This window comes from Struthio camelus, chromosome 2, assembly GCF_040807025.1.
Source record: "Struthio camelus isolate bStrCam1 chromosome 2, bStrCam1.hap1, whole genome shotgun sequence".
NCBI lineage: Eukaryota > Metazoa > Chordata > Aves > Struthioniformes > Struthionidae > Struthio > Struthio camelus.
The window spans coordinates 104,887,905-104,907,025 of NC_090943.1; the positions used below are offsets into that span (position 1 = coordinate 104,887,905).

The window sequence follows — 19,121 nt, forward strand, 5'->3', positions numbered from 1 at the left end:
TAAGACCTTGTCAAAGTTAAAAACACAGATTAGAAAAAAGTTTTTAATTGTACAGTATATTTTAACTCCTATCAATCATTTCAGAGCTTAATAAGCAGATACTTACCTGCTGGAACAAGACAATCTTTCCAATCAAAATACCCTGCGTAAATGCCAGGTTCTAATGACCCAACTATAGGATCTGCCTTGGATTCAACGTACATTTCAAACAGTCTTTGATCCAGCTCTTTCAAGGATTCCATGCTAACCTAAAAGAAAATTCAAAGAAAGAACAGAGTATATAGTCATTAATTATAAGAATTACATCACATATCCAAAAACTTACAGGTTGTTTTCTTTAATTTTCAGTTAAAAAGTAGCAATTAAACATTCAATTCATAATTAACATATACATAAATGTGGGAATTTCCATATTATCACTCCATGCCAGCCAGTCCAAAATCCTTTTTCTGAATGTGGTCAGTAACAAGTATTTTCTGGAAAGGTGCAAGAAATGCTTGAGTGGGCAGATAATTCTATAATTGTCTAATAGCACCATTTTTTTGTCCCTATCAGGAGGTCTTGATCTTGCACCAACTTAACAACTGAATTGTGCTAATGCTTTATATATGATCATGCTCATAATAATTTCATCACGAAACACACAGGTTTACTTAAAATAATTATGATCTACCAGCTGTAATATTACAATTTATCATTTTCTGCTCTATACTTGAAAATACACAGATTTATTAAAGAACCTCTGATTTCTGGAATTGTCCATGTCAAGTTCCCCACACCACTTTATGGCCTCTCTGTACAACAAATGTAGAAGCTGCAGCTCATAAACAGCTGCAGTATTTTTCTATTTAACAGATCTCTACACGATTTTTAAGTACTACACAAAACTAGAACACTGAAAGCCAGAGGAAATGTGAATGTTTTTATCATTCTAAAAATTTTATACAAGTCTATTTTATCAAACATACGTTTGCTTACCTATGTTGTTACAGCTTCTAAAGCAATTGCAGGACACAATGCATATCATAAAATCTTACAGTGAAAAGTCAGTATCTTAACATTGTTATAGCTTCTAAATGCAAACAAAATATGCTGAAAATGTCAAGTAATTTCTGGTTAAGTGTATTTATGTCTATCAGTAAGAGCTTAAGAGATAGCCGAGTAAAGTTTTTAAACTGTTGCTCATTTTTCTCAACCACTAGGGAGAAAGCAGATATATTCTATTTCTGGTCAGGCAATTTCCAGAAGTAAAGTGGTTTAAATGGGAGGAAGAAGGCAGTGTTCCAGACCAGTTCCGGAACTCAGAAGAAGAAACAAAGAAAAGAAGATAACCAACTTCTTATCATTGCTTTCCCCGTGAAAGAAAGACAAAAGGTTTAATTCTACAAGCTGCAGAAGAAGGAATGAATCTTATCCATTACAAGGACATCTCTAAAGTTCGTTTTCTTTTGGCATACCTATATTGCTAGCTGAAGAGAAAAGAAAACTGCAATTCTTGAGTAAGGAATAAACAAGAAAAGCATTTTGGAAGGAGGATATGAGTTCAGGGGAAAGCAGAGATATTACTGAGGTCAAAGGAATGGCCAAGATCAGAAAAGTTGGGGTGGTGAGTAGAAACAAGAGATGCTATCACTTCCCTGATTTTCTACTCAATGAACCTACTTTGATTTGTCAAAGGTGTATCTATAGCCCAAAGAGGGAATGTTTATGAAGCACTGAGAATTTGCCACAGGCAAAGATCATGGCCTGTATTTCTCTCCTTTCCCTTCCACCTCACAACACATCAGCATCGCATTTGAAAAACAAGGATCAACTAAAAATGCACCAAAATCTCATCAAACCCTCATTTTCTCCTTACATAGAATCACAAAAATGTAAACCTGGATGGATTTCAAGAGATTATTCAGTTAACTTTCTTATGATTAGGCAGGATAAGTATCCTTGGACCATTCCTGTTTAAGGTTGGAGCTACCGGGAAAAATAAAGAAGAAGTTCCATTAGGAAGTCCCTGCAAACATACACTTGTTTGAAGAACACCTGTGAAACCATGGCTCCAACTGTCCTGAACAAAGTGTTTTTGCAATTAATCAATTCCCCCTTCCACTTTTGCAGTCATTCAATACAAAAGATCATCTGCATAGTCAGTACAGTTGTTTTGCATGTTAGTCCTCTTTAACTGTTTTGAGTCCAACGCACAATTACACAACAGTGGGTAACATTGCTTTTCAGCTGTTGGAAAGATTACAAGAATGAACAATTCATCTGAATCTTCTTTTGAGTCCAGGACTGGGAGGCGGGGAAAGGGGGGGGGGGAGGGAATATGCCCTCAACCACCTCCATTATTTACACCCATTTTCTTGACTCCTAAGTGGAGTAAACACTCTTAGAAAATTCACTTGTTGAATTCACATTGTTATCTTTCTGCTGCGACTTCCCTGTAATTATGGCTTTCAGTTTTTGCATTAAAGTCATTTTGAACCTTTAACAACAACTCTGTATTGTTACATCTACCTAATCTGAACATCAGAACTTTGGAGACATTTTTATCTAGAAGTTTAATCTTAACAATTGAGGATAAATGTTATGGGAATACCTGCATTTTTCTACTTGCTAATTAACTAAAGAAATTGATGATAAAAAGTTTTATTAAATAATCTCCACCAAAAAAAGTATGTTAAAAAGAAAGAGCAGTGTAGAAATTAAACATAATTACTAACCCTGAATAAGGGAGCATCATAAGAGCGCCACTTTATGTAATTCAATATTTGGACAAGTTAAGAAAAAGACAGTAATAACAAATACCCAGCGTATAAGAAAGTCTTCTTAGTTATCATTTTACATTTTCTTTATTTCCAGAATATTTAGAAAATAAATCTCTACTAACAAATGCAACTTGGAAAAAAAAAATTCCTCAAAATAGTTTTGACCAACATACAGAGTTGTATCTCAAAATTTAATTTATAAAGCTAATGAATTATAGTTTTGGTTCAGTCTTTTTAGATAAAAGCAAATCCACTTTTTTCAAAAACGCTGCCAATTCTTTATTGCAAAATTTCTATCTGATAAATAGCTAAATAAATTAAGAAACTTACAGAAATTTATGTGGCAGGACAAACAATGAAAAAATCACCCAACCCTAAACAATCACCAACATACTGTAAACCCTCCATTTATTTCTGTGAGGTTCTAGCCTGCCTCAGAATTAACAAAGGATTCAAAAATGGCCATCTTTAAATGACTATCTAGCTATCCAAATACTCCCAGCTTGAATCACTGATTGATATGTACCATAGAGGCAGTACTTGGTCACAGTTTTCAAAGGCTTAACACAGATTTGACATAGTCACAAATTATTCTGCAATTTCATCATTTCAATTTTGTCATTTACAAACCTATCGGACTTTTAAAGGTAATACTTTGATGTTGCTGTACAAGAGACAGCGCTTGATACATAACAGATGCCTTATTTGCTTATATAGTCAACATATTAACTGTACCTAATCCAAACCAGCTCTTAATTGCCCCAGCAGCAAAGAATGGTGATAACTGTATCTATGCTGTACTAACAATACAAATCTTATCAACCCCACTTGAATGCTATTCAAAATTACTTCAGCCATAGAAATTCAAACAGTATGCACGCAGAATGAGACTAAGGATGCACTATAAAGTAGGAACATCAGTTTGGAGTAAAATATTTATTCTATACTCTAAGAGATAACATTTTACTTCCAAACAACGTTTCTTGAAATAAACTAACCTTTGGTCCTAAGTCACAACATTTCTCATTAAAAATGATTAATCTTTACAAAAAGGAAGGAAAATGAGACAGCTACTGCCGCCCACTTTGACATTCTCGTTCTTTGAAAAAAAAGACAAAAAAAACCTAGTTTATGAACAACAGCTATCAGTAATATAGATTGCCAGATGAAATAATTTATCAAGTATATTTTTGAGATAATGATCTTTTATTCTTTGCATTAAGAAAACACAGTGACATTAAACAGTTTTACTCAGAAATCTGATAAGCTTTGCCAGTGAACATACAAATCCTGAATAAGAGGTCACATTTTCTGTACTGCTATTTAAGCCAAACAGGAGCATACACAGCCATATCATCACTGTTGCTGTGTCCTCAGCTGATGCTTGGAATCCCACTCATTTGTAGAGGGCTTACTCAAGAGTCATTTCGGCCGTTTGAACACTTGCACTTAATTCCCACAGAAAGTAAAACAAATAAAAACCGTTTCATTCAAGCAACGATGCTTTATTTCAGTGTTCTCACTTACTTGAGTTATTTTTTCAACTCCTTGAAAGCCATGTTTCTCAAAATGTTCAGCTATATTTAGGAAGGTATGACGTTCCAGATAGCGGCAGTTGCTGAGTGCAATTAAAAGCCTTTGTTCCTAAAAGTGCAATTTAAAAGAAGAAAAAGTATAATGATTAGAAAAAATGTCACAACGGCCAATACTAAAAATGTGTCAATGTTATTGATGGGGTGGCAGGTAGGGGACAGAAGGGTGGTTGTATGATAAACATGCTTATAAATAAAGTAGAGTTGACGTATTTTTGTCAATAAATTCTAGGAACTGAGCAAACATCAGGTATAATGATTAAACACGTACTTTTTTCTTATGAGATGTGGAGTATTCACTGGAATAACTGTGACTAATATAGAACCACGGTTAAGACTCCTTTACAAAAATAAGGTTTGGACAGCTTTCCAGGAAGTTGTTTCTGGCTTTTACTTTGTTTCTAGAAATATGCTAAGAATTATGACCATCATAAAACGAAACCAAATACCATCTTCACTTTCATATGAAACTGGCTAAAACAAGGAAAGCAAAACAGGTTCTGAACAAACATACTTGCCCATTCTGGAATGCTAGAGGCTTCAAAAGTACTTGATATAATTTCATCAGTTAATCTGAAAATACTAAGTTACTCTAACGCAATCTTTTTTTTTTTTTTAAATCATAAGATCAAATATGTTTCATAATACATTTTGGAGTTGAGATACTAGAATTGCCTTTCCCTGAGCTTGGTGCAACACGGTATAGTTTCCAAATTGGAGGCAAACCACCAAATAAAAAGAAGAGCTACCCAAAATACAGTCTTAATTTTAATAATGACTTTTCGTGAAACTGTACACAGACTATTTAGATTCAGTCTTCTCTCTTCCCCTCTCCTTCCCCCGATGGTGAAAACTTTTTTTTTTTCTTCTTAAAAAAAACTTCAGATAGCAGTTTAGGATCAACTATAGCAAATACTTTGAAAACAAAATTATTTGCCAATGAAATAATCATAATCATAGTTGAGATCTGATTAAGAATGACATTGTTTTCACCCTGAAGAATTCCTGACAGTTTTGTCTTCCAGTAATATAACACGATGAGTAGCATAAATATGTGTGGTTGCCTATTTTAAATTATAATCAATTGGTACACAGAGTATTCAAAAAATAAGCATTTTAAAAGTACAGTGAAAAAAATCTCACATAGATTGCTTACTTTCTCTCTTCTCATTAGTCAGTTGGGAAACAGAAGATAAAGTGCTCTGCCAGTCACAGAAGAAAATTAATATGATACTGTGGAAACTAAATATTGTTTAGCTGGCTGATTTTTTTTCACTTAAAGTTTGCACCTTTGGAGACGGGGGAGAAAGGTGGGAACAGCCACAAAAAGTTACTTTGTGAACAATTGATATCAAAGTCCATGTATTGCAAGAATAAAATAATATAAATCACAAATTATTATAATCTGGAATGCAGAAACTTGGTCTGATTTTGCAATCTCTGATTATTCACTGCAGTGGAAATGCTAACTGCTCTTGTAAGTACGGCAAAGCTGGGCTTCTGACAAAATTAAAATCCGTACCAAGTAACCACACAACAGGCTCTCGCTAGGTTTCCTGCAGGGAACAACTGCATTCTTTCCATCAGTCGTTGGACTGGAAGAAAGTACGCTAACCACCATTTGGCAATCAAAGCACTAAGAATATTAAGAATTTTTTTTCAGTTGCCTGAAAATAATTTAAAATATGCAGATAATCTCTACTTTCTATTAGTAAAGTGAGTTTTGAGGGAAAATTACATTACGCTGAATATCTGTATCTTAATGTGATTTTAAAAATTGCTAATAATCAGGCCAGTTCTTATCATTTAAAACTTAAGTGAGAAAACATATGAGGATTTAACTTTTGATGTAAAAATCTGCTATTTTCCTGAATTCAGAGGTGGTGTTTCAGTTTGAGGGGGACCTGGTTATAAAAACTGTTTTCATTAGTTACCTTAAGATAGTATACTACGATATCATAAATAAACAATGCTTTTTAAAATAGCCCTATATTCAAGCCTTATATGTTCATATTTTTGCAGTATATCTAAGAAAAGCCTCTGGAATACATAACTGATTGCTAAAAAAGATAAATCAAACCCCCCCAAAAACGTAATAAAAACAAGGACGACATTCCAGGAACTTTGAGAAGTACTGAGTTTCACATCATAAAAACAGAAGCCAGACTTACTGAAGAAAGACTTGAGTCTTCATGAATGCTTCCAAACAAATCTGGAGATGAAACATCCACTGAAAGACTATGAATATTGTTTAAAAAGTGAGCAGTATTGTGATTTTGACTATACGATACATGGTAGATTCAAACTAACAGTTGGAACAGAAGACTGGAATCTTGTTTCAAACCCTCTCACACCAGATAAGAAAGCAGCACAAGCTGCTCAACTTATAAGATGTCCAGAAAGCCAGCAGGAGCTTTTTGGATAGAAAGTACTACTTTAGCTGCAGACCTTCCCTTCTCAAAGTATTTTCACTTTCTCCAATTTCTTTGGTTTGCCACAGATTCTGACCCATTTTCTACACCTATTCAGCCAATAGGGGTTCATCAACAGAAAATAAAAGTGGCATTAGGGGAACGGTTAATTTGCCTCTCTCTAATGCATGCTGCAGGTACCAGTATTTGCCAAGCCTCTGGCTTTCAACACAGAAATGACTGGTGCTCTTGGAAACTGAGGCTCTTCTGACTCTGGAATAAGCAGCTCATGTGCAACTCGGGAACAAAGCTAAACTTTCAAGAATTTGGCAGAACTACTGACGGATCCAGTTAAAGCAAAAAGGAAGAAAAGTAAGGCAGAGGTTGTACCTCCATGAGTAGACGTTACTTAGCGACAAGGACAACTCATTTCATGTAAGCTAATGCCAAAAACAACATACCTACTTCTGAAGAATACTACAACTCCTGTCACTGAACAAAATGGAGTAATTAATACTATGTTTCATTATCTTATGCAATATTTATTACATGATGCCACTCAATATTTTGGCATAAAAAGCATTTACTCGTATTTCAAAGCATCACTACTTTTGCCAGAGGCAAAAATATTCATAAGAAGTGTTTAATGTTAGAGCAAGTCGACAAAAAAATTTGATATCGACATCCACAATTTCAGAATACTACCATTGGGTCAGGTTTACTTTACTTACTGTGCTGTATCTATGTCACCATCAGGTTTTGTGCTCAGTTGTTCCAAACAGTCTATAAAAACCTAGGAAACAATAAAACAAGTTCAACCTTTTCTGCAACACCCTCCCCCGAAAATCTTAAATTCAATTTTATTACAGTCATCAGACGTAAACGATCATCATAATCTTTCATTGCCTTAAACCTTATATATATTAGTAGAGAAACATTCTGGTTATGCCTTTTGAATCTTAAATACATTTATTTTGCTACTCTCTGTTTATATGTGGCAAAAAATTGGGGTTTTTTGGTACTATCTTTCATTGTGCTAAGTCATCTCCATCACACAGGGATAAAATTATGTGGAGACAATCTGCTGATTTGCAAAGAACGGATTATTAATAAATTTCAAGTGTTCAGTCTAAATAGGGATCCCAAGCAAACATCATAGAGGTATCACTAAAATCCTTTTTTTATTTTAGGTCACGAATTCTCAATTTCACAATATTATAAATAATAGAGATGCATAAAACTAAGATATGCTATTACCTTATTTATAATTAAAAAAAAAAAATATTGGCTTCTAATACAAAAAATTAACAGCCAGATCCTCAGAGGATGAAAACTGTCATTGTCCCTTTCACTACAGTGAATCAGTGTTAGTTTACATCAGCTCAGCTCAGCAGGTGTCTCTAAATCGCGATGACTGCAGTTCAGTAAAATTCTCTAACATGTGATTTATCCCCCTCTGACAATTTAATATCATCAGATTCAGTTGTTAAGCTGTACACACTTTTAGAGTTAAACTTTTCTCAGGATCCAAGGGTGTACTGGAGGAAAAACAAGCTGTCATTACCTTATGCTACCTTTTAGGAGGTAGGCAGGGTGCGAAACACACATTTTAGTTGCTCACTGGTGTTCACAATTCCATACTTTAAAATACTTGAGTTACCTGCAGGATCCCAATGCTCAGCTGGCACACATCCTCCTGTGTTTTCTGTTGCTGGAAAACCTGGAGATGCAAGCATATTATTTCAGTGGAACAGCTTCACATGGTTTTCTTCCCAAAGAAATGAGGAAAGAAAAGCATTATTAAAACTAGTTCCTTCCTTTTGTAATTTTGCTGTCAAAATCCCTGGAATCAGGAGAGCAGCCATACAGAAAAGTCATGCAAAAGCAACTGACAGCAGCCCTGAGTAATCTATTCCTAAAGAGATGACACAGTTATGGGAATGACTGCTGGGACACAACACCTCCTAGCTGATCAGTTTCAATTTTTCCCCCACCCTAAAAAAGGGGGAAAGAGAGTACATGCGTAAATTATCAGTTTGACAAGCATGGGGTGATAAAAAGCTGAATGGAAAAAAGCCCTAGTACCAAGTACAACTGATACGTACCATTGTTGGATAATGGAATTACAAGTAAAAGCTCCCAGGGCATTCAAAGATATTTGCACCCTGACAACAAGGATTCACCATGAAGTACTCACTGCAGATTCTCTTGAATAACGTTTACTAAGAAACCAATGAGCTAATCATAAAAGGTAAAAATAAGGAAGAAACAATACTCATACAGAGGGGCCCAACAGACTTTGGAAAAATGTTAAGCTTCCTCACATCACTGAAACTAGAAAGAAAAGTTTAGTATCACATACAATCAGGGTCTTAAGGCACTCAGTGGATGGAGATGACAAAAACTGCTGATCTAGAATAACGTTTACAGAAGTAAACGACTGAATTCATGTTCTGCAAGTAGTTTGGATGCAATATTTAGTTAAGATTGGCTCCTGAGAACAGTTAACTTCTCTAATAAAGTCACATCTACTGTCATCTGAAAATTATATTAGTAGCATTTTTCTATATGAGCAGCTTTAAAGATGTAAGTATAGGTTTCATCTGCCCCATACACACACCATTCCCTCCCAAGCAAAGGAAATATAAACATAATTCTGGTAGCCTGCAGCATGGAAAAGAGTGTACATGAAGGAAAAAAAAAGAAAAATAGTGAAGTACATCCCTGCATCATTCTGTGAAAGTTCTTGACCTGAAACCTAGTAATAATTTACATAAAAAGAAAGAAAATAAAAGTATAAACCAATACTTACACTGGCCTCTCCAGGTTTGCAGTCCAGCACAGTTTTCAGAGATTGCAGGGAATGGATAATGCATTGTTCAAACTGGGATGGCTGAAAGTAAACAACTTTTTAGCTCCTAGGTGAGCATGGCATGTAAAATGTATATTATACAAACATATACAAATTCCCATTCCACACAGTAAGCTATTTATTTTCAGCTTATCCCAAACAAGGAAAAAGAATTACATTATGACAATCGTATATGACAAGAAGATTCCTCTGTAATGATGCACTTTCGTACTTAAGTCAATTACAAAATTATTACAATAGATGAATGGACGTTTTTCTCTGAGAGACTTCTCCACTGAGCAGCCTCTTCTAAAAGGGCTATGAAAAATTTCTGTAGCTTGTTTGTGGTAGCACCTATAGACAATTACATTATAGATACCTGTGACATACTCCCTTGATCTAAGTTGGGATTGAATTTCACCTTCAATATCTGAAATTTCTGCATTTTATTTCAGCAAGAGGTTTTTAAGAAAAGTAAATGGAAATTGCTCTCACATGAGGAAACGGAAGCACTGTTTTTGGGAGGCCTTTTTTTTTTTTTTTTTTTTTTAAATCTTCAAGTTCCAAACCTAAAGTACAAGTGTCTTCATGCATGTACCAATTTTACTATGAAAGTGTAAATGAGTTCACAACATTAGACTCATTAGTCAGTTTTTCCTTGCCTTCTTCTCTTCCCTGTTAAGTCACTCTCTTTTTCTGAGACTGTCTGTTGGTATTAGGCAGGAAGCTGTCGAGCAGGGCAACATGAAACACAGAGGCGTCACCGTTCTAGGAAAAAGGGCCATCATTCTGTTGGATTTGGGTCAGACAGATGGATAAAAAGCTTCTAAGTCATTCTAGATGTTAACCTGGTTTTCATCCAGAAGATGAAAAGTTGAAGATGAGAAGTTTAGGGCATATTGTTCGAATGTCATCTATTTGAGGTTAAGGAGAAACTTTTATTTCTGTAAATGATGGAGGAGGAGCACAAGACTGATGCCTGCAGGGCAACTTGAAAATTCTGAATAAAACCCACTAAGATGATTATTACTTTTCGGACTGGCTTAAAAGAAGAAAAAACCAATAGTAAAGTGCTGCTCCTTTTATTTTTGTTTTCACATAATAAAACATCACACTTCAGGAGAAGGAAGCAGTTCAGATACATTAGACTTTGGATATTATGAATTACAGGAAAGTTGGCTCTGTCTCTTAGTGTATCTGTTACCTGCAATATAAGTGCTATGCAGGTTAGAAGCCAGTATTTCCCAGGCACCTTAATATATAGTTCCTATCTTAAGCCTAAAATATCTCCAATATTTCCCTGGCCCTTATTTATATTGGTTAATTTTTACTACAGCCAACTCTGCTCTAGCAGACCATAATAATCCTGTGACTACAAAACTGTTACCACAAAACCTAACCAACTGCCACCATGTAAAATTTGGCTTGCCTTGATCACGGCAACATGACGCAGTGCCTCAGAAGGAGCTATCTATTGAAATACCACGCACAAGGAATTCATGGCTGACTTCCAAATACACAAGAGGCTGTTCAGCACCCTTCTGCAAAGATAGGTTATGATACAGCAAAAGCATAAAGAACCAGAAGCTTTTGTGGCAGACCCTCCTCCCCTTCCATTTTACAGATGAATAGAGTGAAAAACAGAAAGGTTAAGGGACTTGCCCAAGTCGGTGGTAACAGAGACGAAGACCGTAAGTTACGAATCTGGCTATAATATTCTAATCACCCAAAGACACTCCTTCCTACAATATCTATATTGTGATTGCTTCATGCCATCCTACACATATATTTACAGGAGCAAATAAGAAAAACTAAAAAAGGGCCTGTGGAGCATTCTCTAAGGTAAACATACACAAAGCTACTCTCCCTCCCACAGGCCCTCTCTGCTTTCGCAGATTGTTTTTAAGTCACACCTACAATGTGCTTGTTGCGTTTCAGCCATTACTCATTACTGTTTATTTCCAGAAAGCGTCTCACTAATTTATTTGAATTTGGTTTCAAGTCATTTGTTGTTTGTGTGTAGGAAATCTCCTAAATTAGTTGCTTTTCAGTTCAATTTCTCATTATAACAGATAAGTGACCTATTTATTCAGCTGCAGAGCAATTCCGTGGTAGTGTGCCTACTAAGTTATGATGCATTTAGATGTGAACTGAACTTGTTATGACCTCAAAAACAAATTCTTTACTTCAGTAAATCACCCCTAACATAAGATGCTTAACAACGAAAGCTATTATTATCTCAGCAAAATCATACTAAAGGTTAGTGATAATTATTTTGACACATTTAAATAACCTCACTTGAGGCAGAAAGCCATGGCACATATCTTTATGTCCATATGTAAATTTTTTGTCTCTCAATATGTGGCAAAAATCGACAAAGCTTTTATTCATGCATGTATTTCTATATATGAATAGGGTTCCCTATAAATCAGTGAGTAGATGAGCTTGGATGGCAGGGGGAAATCAAAAGATAAAACTTTGTCTATTTTTAATATAACGTATTTTAGATCCAGTAATTCATAATGGACTGACAAATATTGCATAAGTTTTTTCTAAAAAATGAAATATTGCAAATATGGACCTCATTCTAGAAGTCCACTTAAAAATCTTTCTGATACTTAGGAAGAAAACACTACTTATTTATTAAAAAAAATTAAAATGTAAGATTTGGTAAAGTGAGGGTATTGAGATTTTTTTTACCATATATAAAATGCATGAAAACAAAGTGTTACGTAAAAAGCAATTTCTAAAAAGATGGTTTTATTCTGTTAGCGGTCTCTATTTGTTTTGGGCAGTATTACAAATAATAATCAGTCTCACTGGCCTACAAACCATAGCGTTTCTAAGTTTCATCTACTTTGGTCCTAAGTTTCACTCACAGAAAACGGAGCTCATCAAGGAGTTTTCAACATGAACCTTGCACACACAGAGTATGTATCATCAGTGTGGAAAGGTGAAGTGGCAACGCCTCCAGGTGAATGGGAAAGGACTAGAATATAGACACCAGAGAATTTCTTTGCAAGAAGTAGTGCTAAAAAGCACTCTTTTTACGATTATGTTAGAGCCATTTCCCAAGTAAAATAGTGTCGCTTTTGAAAGACAAGAGACGATGCATCTCAAAGACCAAAACCAAAAGTTTCCTGTGTTCCCTGTTCATGACATCTGTGGAAGTAAAAACGTAGTAGGATATGAGTTTTCATTGTATTGGTAGCATGTCAATACTGCACATCTACCTCGATATAACTTTCTCTATGATAATCCTAGCACAATTAAGGAGTTATTTTATCAGTAACTTTACATTCTTTCTTGCACTTTAGAAAATATCGCTGCACAGTGATATCACTGTCACACAATTTTAAAATGACTGGAGGCATAACAGTTTAAAAAGAAAAAAGGACTTTGCAGTTAGTTGTTTGATGATGAGATCTATAAGGGGATAACTATCTAAAAAGAATTGTATTCTTATCTTTCTACGTTTTCATCATATTTTAATAAAACCATGGTCACCTATAAAAACATATATAGACAAAGTCAAAAATAACACACAAACCATTTTTGTAACACTTAAACAAAAAAAGTGCCTATAAGACATGCAAGTATACCCACCAAAGATGTCAAACCTTCATTGTCAACAACCCAGTCTTCCTTTTCAGCTAATCTCTTTATATCTGTGTGAGAGAGAGCAAAAGAGCAAGAGAGTGAGCATGAGCCAGAGCAAGCAAGTGGGCACGAGTGAGAGAGTGAGTGCGTAAGAGAGAGTGAGCACGAGCACGCAAAAGAGCGAGTAAGAGCACAAGAGAGGGAGAGAGAGCGTGCAGGAACAAGCACAGGAGCGAGTGTGCAGGAGCAAGTGCGCAGGAGCGAGCAGGAGAGCAAGTGCGAGTGTGCACAGGAGCACGTGCAGGAGAGTGCGCAAAAGAGCAGGAGCGCAAGCGTGCACAGGAGTGTGCGCAGGAGAGCAGAAGCACGCACAGGAGAGCGAGTGAGAACATGCACAGGAGCGAGCGCCAGAGAGCAGGAGAGTGAGCAAGCACGTGCAAGAGTGAGCGCGAGTGCCCGCAGGAGCACGCGCAAGAGAGCAAGCACGCGCAAGAGAGCGTGAGCATACACAGGAGCACGTGCAGGAGAGCAGAAGTGCGCGCAGGAGCGTGAGTGCGAGCGTGCACAGGAGCGCGTGCAAGAGAGCAGGAGCGCGAGCAAGCACATGCAAGAGAGCGAGCGCGCGCAGGAGAGCAGGAGCGCGAGCAAGCACATGCAAGAGAGCGAGCGCGCGCAGGAGAGCAGGAGCGCGAGCAAGCACATGCAAGAGAGCGAGCGCGCGCAGGAGAGCAACCACGTGCAAGAGTGAGCATGAGTGCGCATAGAAGCGAGCGCAAGAGAGCAGCAGAGCGAGCGCAGGAGAGCAGGAGAGCAGGAGTGCGCGCAGGAGAGCAGGAGAGAGAGATGTTCATTTTCATTATTAAAAACTTGAACTTGAAAAGATAAACCACAGACGCTGGGACTGCAATGACTAGGCATACAAGCAAATAGCACAAGAAGCTTCAAAGATTTCAGCCTTCTCGAATGACTAAGAACTAAACGTCTACATGATATGCTGGTTGCTTCACGCAGAAAAGCATATCAGGGCAAGAGTTGCACGAAGCCCACCTTTACTGGAAAGCTTAAAGTTAAAGGAATATTGTGAAGGCTATTGAGAGGGGTTTTGTTTTTTTGGTCCTAGTCTATTTTACTGCAGCTCTTAATTAAAAATGGAAATACCAGTGCCTAGGCTTTTAGCAACTACATAAAGGACAGCATATTACTAATATTCAATATCGATAAAGAGACTTAGAGTTCCCACTCCTAGCCAAGGGTCCATGGTGCTAGATTCTCTTGAAAAATATATGAAGGCATACTGTATGTGCTACTTTGTCCTGAGAGGCTTAAAATAGAAGAGAAAATGAAAGAAGAAGTTGAAAGGGAGGCACTTATCAAGGATATAAATTCTGTATCTAACTACATATTTCAGGATATCCTCATTCATGCTTGATGTTGGTCATTCTGTACTGGAAGCTTTATTTATTTATTTTTAAAAAACGACTGTCATTGTGTTAGACCATACGTGGAAAGCACTCTTCTGCTCTACGAAAAGTGCCAACCTCCTTAGGCTTACCTAAACACTGAAGCTAGCTGGAGTTAAGACAGGATGTGAATTCAAAGCTCATGCTCTTTAACAGAGTTCCTCTGTGGACATGACTTATTTTGCACCATCGCTTTTTTTTGGCTTAATCGACTTCTAAAAAGAACTGTGCTGAACTGTGCACAGTTTACAGGGGCTTTGACATGCAGTTCATCATAACACAAATTTCTCATCAGAACTGTATATACATCTTGAAATTTCATTTTAAATATGAAATAATTCAGGTTAATTATCATCTCTCCCCAAGCGCCAAAAAAGAGAGTAACTAATGCACGCTGAAAGGTATTTTCATTGCTCCTGATACTCTAATTAGTTAAGTTAAGAATAGCTTTGGTAAGCTGTCATATCCTGCAGTTCTACATCTCATGCGAGTACAGTCTTCGTGAGACTAAAAAGGGTTAAAGGGGTTGTGTGGAACAATTACTCTGCTTGTTTTCCTATTTAGTAAACATCTTATTCAACTTATATTTTTGTGAGGCTTCGGATTACACTGGTCAGCCTTTAAAGGCTTTTGCTGCCATTCTTCCTTCTCTGAATTAACACAAAACCAAAAGAAACATATTACATTTCTTTCTCATGTCACTCTTCACCAAACTCCAGTCAAAAACATTCACGTAAACCCCCTGCCTAATCTAACATTCACATAATTTGGCTTTCATGACCTTTATGACCAGTGATCATACCCGAGATGGAAAGAACATAGATAGCTTCCCAGGGCCAGCATGAGTATATAGCGTTTATCATAACACAACAAGAAAACCCAGTGCGTGGGCAGATGTGTCCTATTTAAGCAGCTAATGGTAGAGCGCTCTATAAAAAATTGTAACTGATCTGAATGCCTCTACCAACTTACAATATGCAATAAGAGATGAGATTGAACTTTGTATCAGCAGTTTATGCCGCTCATATTTCAGAGACACTGTAGAGGGAGATTCAAGCCCAGAAGGAGCCTTTTTGACTAATATATTACAGGTATAAATACATCTGCAATCCATTTAGGTAGCTCCATGAAAATATCCATTAACTGTTCTTTCACTGGTTCCCCCAAAATAACAGTTTCTCCAAGGACCCAGCTGATACAGTTCTGTCCAGAAAAAAAAAAAACAAACCAAAACTAAACACATTCAACTTATGCCATTTTGCTTTAGTTGGTGAGAACACAAAAAAAGAGACCTGCAGATAAATACACCCAATGCAACAACATGGAATGAGAATCACTGTACAGGCACGCATCCTGTCTTTTCTCCTGATGGATGCTACGGCCAATACGCAGAACTGCTTCACTGACAGGAGATGGAAGAAGCAGTTAAGGAAGGCTGGTATTATTGGCTAGGTGAGAAAGAGATTCATTATCCAGCTAAAAAATACTAGCATATGAAGGGCTCTGATCTTTTTGGATACAGGAAAGAAAAGTATGAGTAAAGATATCCAAACCAAATAGAGAATCATTTCACGTTCAGACTGGCAAGTTTGCTTTATTAAAAAGGTACAGAGTACTACAGAGCTGCTTCTCCACAGAACTAATGTGGCTGGCAAACAGGGCATAAGATGCAAAAGTTCTGGATCTGAATAAAGAATTGGGCTATTGTTATGATATAAAAAGTTAGGGAGAACTAGAAAGGCAACAGGCTTTCTGACCAAGAGCTTCCTCATAATCACATACCAGAGCTCTCTGGCCCATACCGGAGAAGCTAGGCGGATACCACCTAGGGATCCGATACACTGGGATGGACAGCACACTGGTTTGGAGCTATATACTTCCTTGCTTTGAAACAGTCTTGAAACTGAGCAACTATTCATGCTTCCTAGAAAGAGGGCAGATCAGTCCAACCGGACATCAAAAAAAATGAATGTTCATCACCCACTATTAACAATGCTCTACTTCTCCGCCCAAAAAAAGAGACAGAAAACTGATCGCAAGTGTGCCTGCGATCAAGTGAAATCTGAGACAGTGGTAGTACTTTCCCTACAGAGTTTTAAAAAGGCAAGAGAACCTATGTACTTTTAGGGCCAACTAGCTTGGTATTAAAGCAGGAGAGACAAGAGACAAATCGAGAGAGAAGAATACAACTCAAAACAACATGCATTCATTTTATCAAACAAATCATAGCAGTCATGTGCTTTTTATCATTGAAAGTTTGGTTAATTAACGTAGCCACCTGTGCTTAGCAAACCTAAGGCTTGAGTAAAGCACTTAGCTTTACAAGTAAGCCTTCAATATAATGATAAATCATATGTCACAGATTAAAAATTATATTGAAAGATCACAAAAAGTAATTGTCCATATAGAATGACCACGAAACATGTGAGTTTATAACTAGGTTCTACAGGGATTAGAATAGCCTGATGTTATTCAACATTTTGTTAACAGCTGAAGTGAACAGAAAATTCTCTAACTTTTCCCAATTAAATTTAGCAGGCAAAGACTACCAGAGTGATCAAGAATAAGGAGTACAGGGCATTTGCACAGAGAGATGTAAACTGGGACCATTCAGATGAAGAATGTCATCCTCCAACCATGCTATACTCAGAAACAAAGAATGAGGTTTGTGTTATACAACAGAAAACTGTACCCTGGAAAGCTATAACCTAGCTGGTATTAATGATTATTCTGACAATACAGGAAAATACAAAACACTAGAGTATTAAGGTGGCCAATGTTAAAAGGGAATAAAAGAAGATAACTTGATCTTTGTAGGTGTTAGTGGTGAAATACATACTGGACAACGTAAAAGATATTTTTATACCCACGCTAAAAAACTGAGGAAGGTGAAGAATAATACACAAAAGTAAGTTGTCGCCTGGAAAAGAATACTTCCCTGGGATGCCTCAAAAGGAAGAGCAAAATGACACCTGATTGTATAATGAAACACTGGCTAATGAAAGTACTGGCTCCAGCAAAAAAAAAAAAAGAATAGCTGGAAATTTAATCTGCAGACACGCAAATACGGAAAAAAAAAAAAAATACATTTTTAATGGTGAGGGTAATTAGCCTGTGGGGTGTGGGGGGGAACCCCAAAACCTACCAGGTGACCTAGCAGATTACTCTGCCCTGATTTTAGAGATGTGCTTATTTCTGGAAGATTTACTTCATTCAAATTCAAGTTTTGGGGGAGAATAAAGTATAATAAAATCAATGAAAGTATGGCCTCTATTGCATGCAAGGTTGCATTAGATTTAGTGAATGTGTTATTGGCCTTGAAAATCTCAACATTTATGGCAAAAGCTCTGTAACAATAGGAAGTTCAGGGATCAAATCATTAGTAAAAGGCCCCGGGAAAACCACAAATCAAATATTACATTAACTTTTGTGGGTTTTGTGTGTGTGTGGTTTTTTTTCCTTTATAGAAAAACTCAAAAAAGCAAATGTTTCCAAGATGGAAAAGCTGCATCAGGAGATAAATCATCCGCATTTTACAGCTCTCTCAACTCAGAGACAGATCTAACTACCATACTCATCAGATTAAGGGAAGAAAAGACTCATAATACACAATGCTATCAGAACAGTAAACATAGAGACTTGCAGCATTTTATTACCTTCAGCTGTATGTTGTAAGGTCACTATAATGCAACGCACACGAAGGTCCAAAATAAGATCCTGGATGATCTGAAGCATATCATTGGGTATCTCAAGGGCAGTAAGAGACTCAGAACTAAGCCTGAAAGGAAATAAAATAAAGCTAAAATGTAAATTTGTAATTTTTGTTTTTAAGCTTATAAGATTTCATAAAGTTTTTTCGGTTTCTTTTTGTTTGTTTGTTTTTTGTCTTCTGTGCTTGTGAATACAGCAGCTGCATCTGCAGTAAGCCTTTTAAAACTTGTTAATCCAATAAGAGAAGATAAATTATTTGCTTAATTCAGATGCTGAAAACATGCAAATACAGATTTTTTTTCCTGCAACGTTATGATAATATCACCACAGAAACTTCCCAACCCTTTCCCATTACCCTCTTGCACTTTCCCACCTGCCTGCCTGACATCCATCTACTGTCTTACGATCTAAGAATAAGTCCTCTAGAACAGAAGCATCTTTTTTGCTATATTAATATAAGCGCCTAGATCAAGTCCTAGGTTTACAATTGGCATTTCAAGATATCGTTTACTGGTATTAGAACAGTAATAGCCATCAAGCTGCAATAAATATGATGCAGAGGTATGTCAGATCACAAACATAAACAGGGTTAAGGGGCTAAAAGGAAACACAGCTACTGCATCACCTGCAGAACGAGGAGTGAATTAATTCACTGTTTTGCTCCCAGCTTTGACTGGACCCCTATTACTGGCTACTGTAGGAGAGGATGGAAATATTCTTTTCTATTTTTCATC

At 36.7% G+C, this 19,121-nt stretch overlaps 1 protein-coding gene across 3 annotated transcripts in view; it reads right to left on the reverse strand.

Moving 5' to 3' along the window:
* EXOC2 (exocyst complex component 2) overlaps positions 1-19,121 on the reverse strand; it is a 147,899-nt gene that overhangs the window by 46,777 nt on the left and 82,001 nt on the right. For all 3 annotated transcript variants that reach the window (XM_068931992.1, XM_068931990.1, XM_068931991.1), the window contains exons 16-23: positions 18,333-18,454; positions 13,223-13,284; positions 9,578-9,658; positions 8,426-8,485; positions 7,497-7,558; positions 6,526-6,592; positions 4,290-4,406; positions 107-248 (exon numbers count right to left, since the gene is read on the reverse strand). In XM_068931992.1, coding sequence (XP_068788093.1) covers positions 107-248; positions 4,290-4,406; positions 6,526-6,592; positions 7,497-7,558; positions 8,426-8,485; positions 9,578-9,658; positions 13,223-13,284; positions 18,333-18,454 — 713 coding nt within the window. The remainder of the gene's footprint in view (positions 1-106; positions 249-4,289; positions 4,407-6,525; positions 6,593-7,496; positions 7,559-8,425; positions 8,486-9,577; positions 9,659-13,222; positions 13,285-18,332; positions 18,455-19,121) is intronic.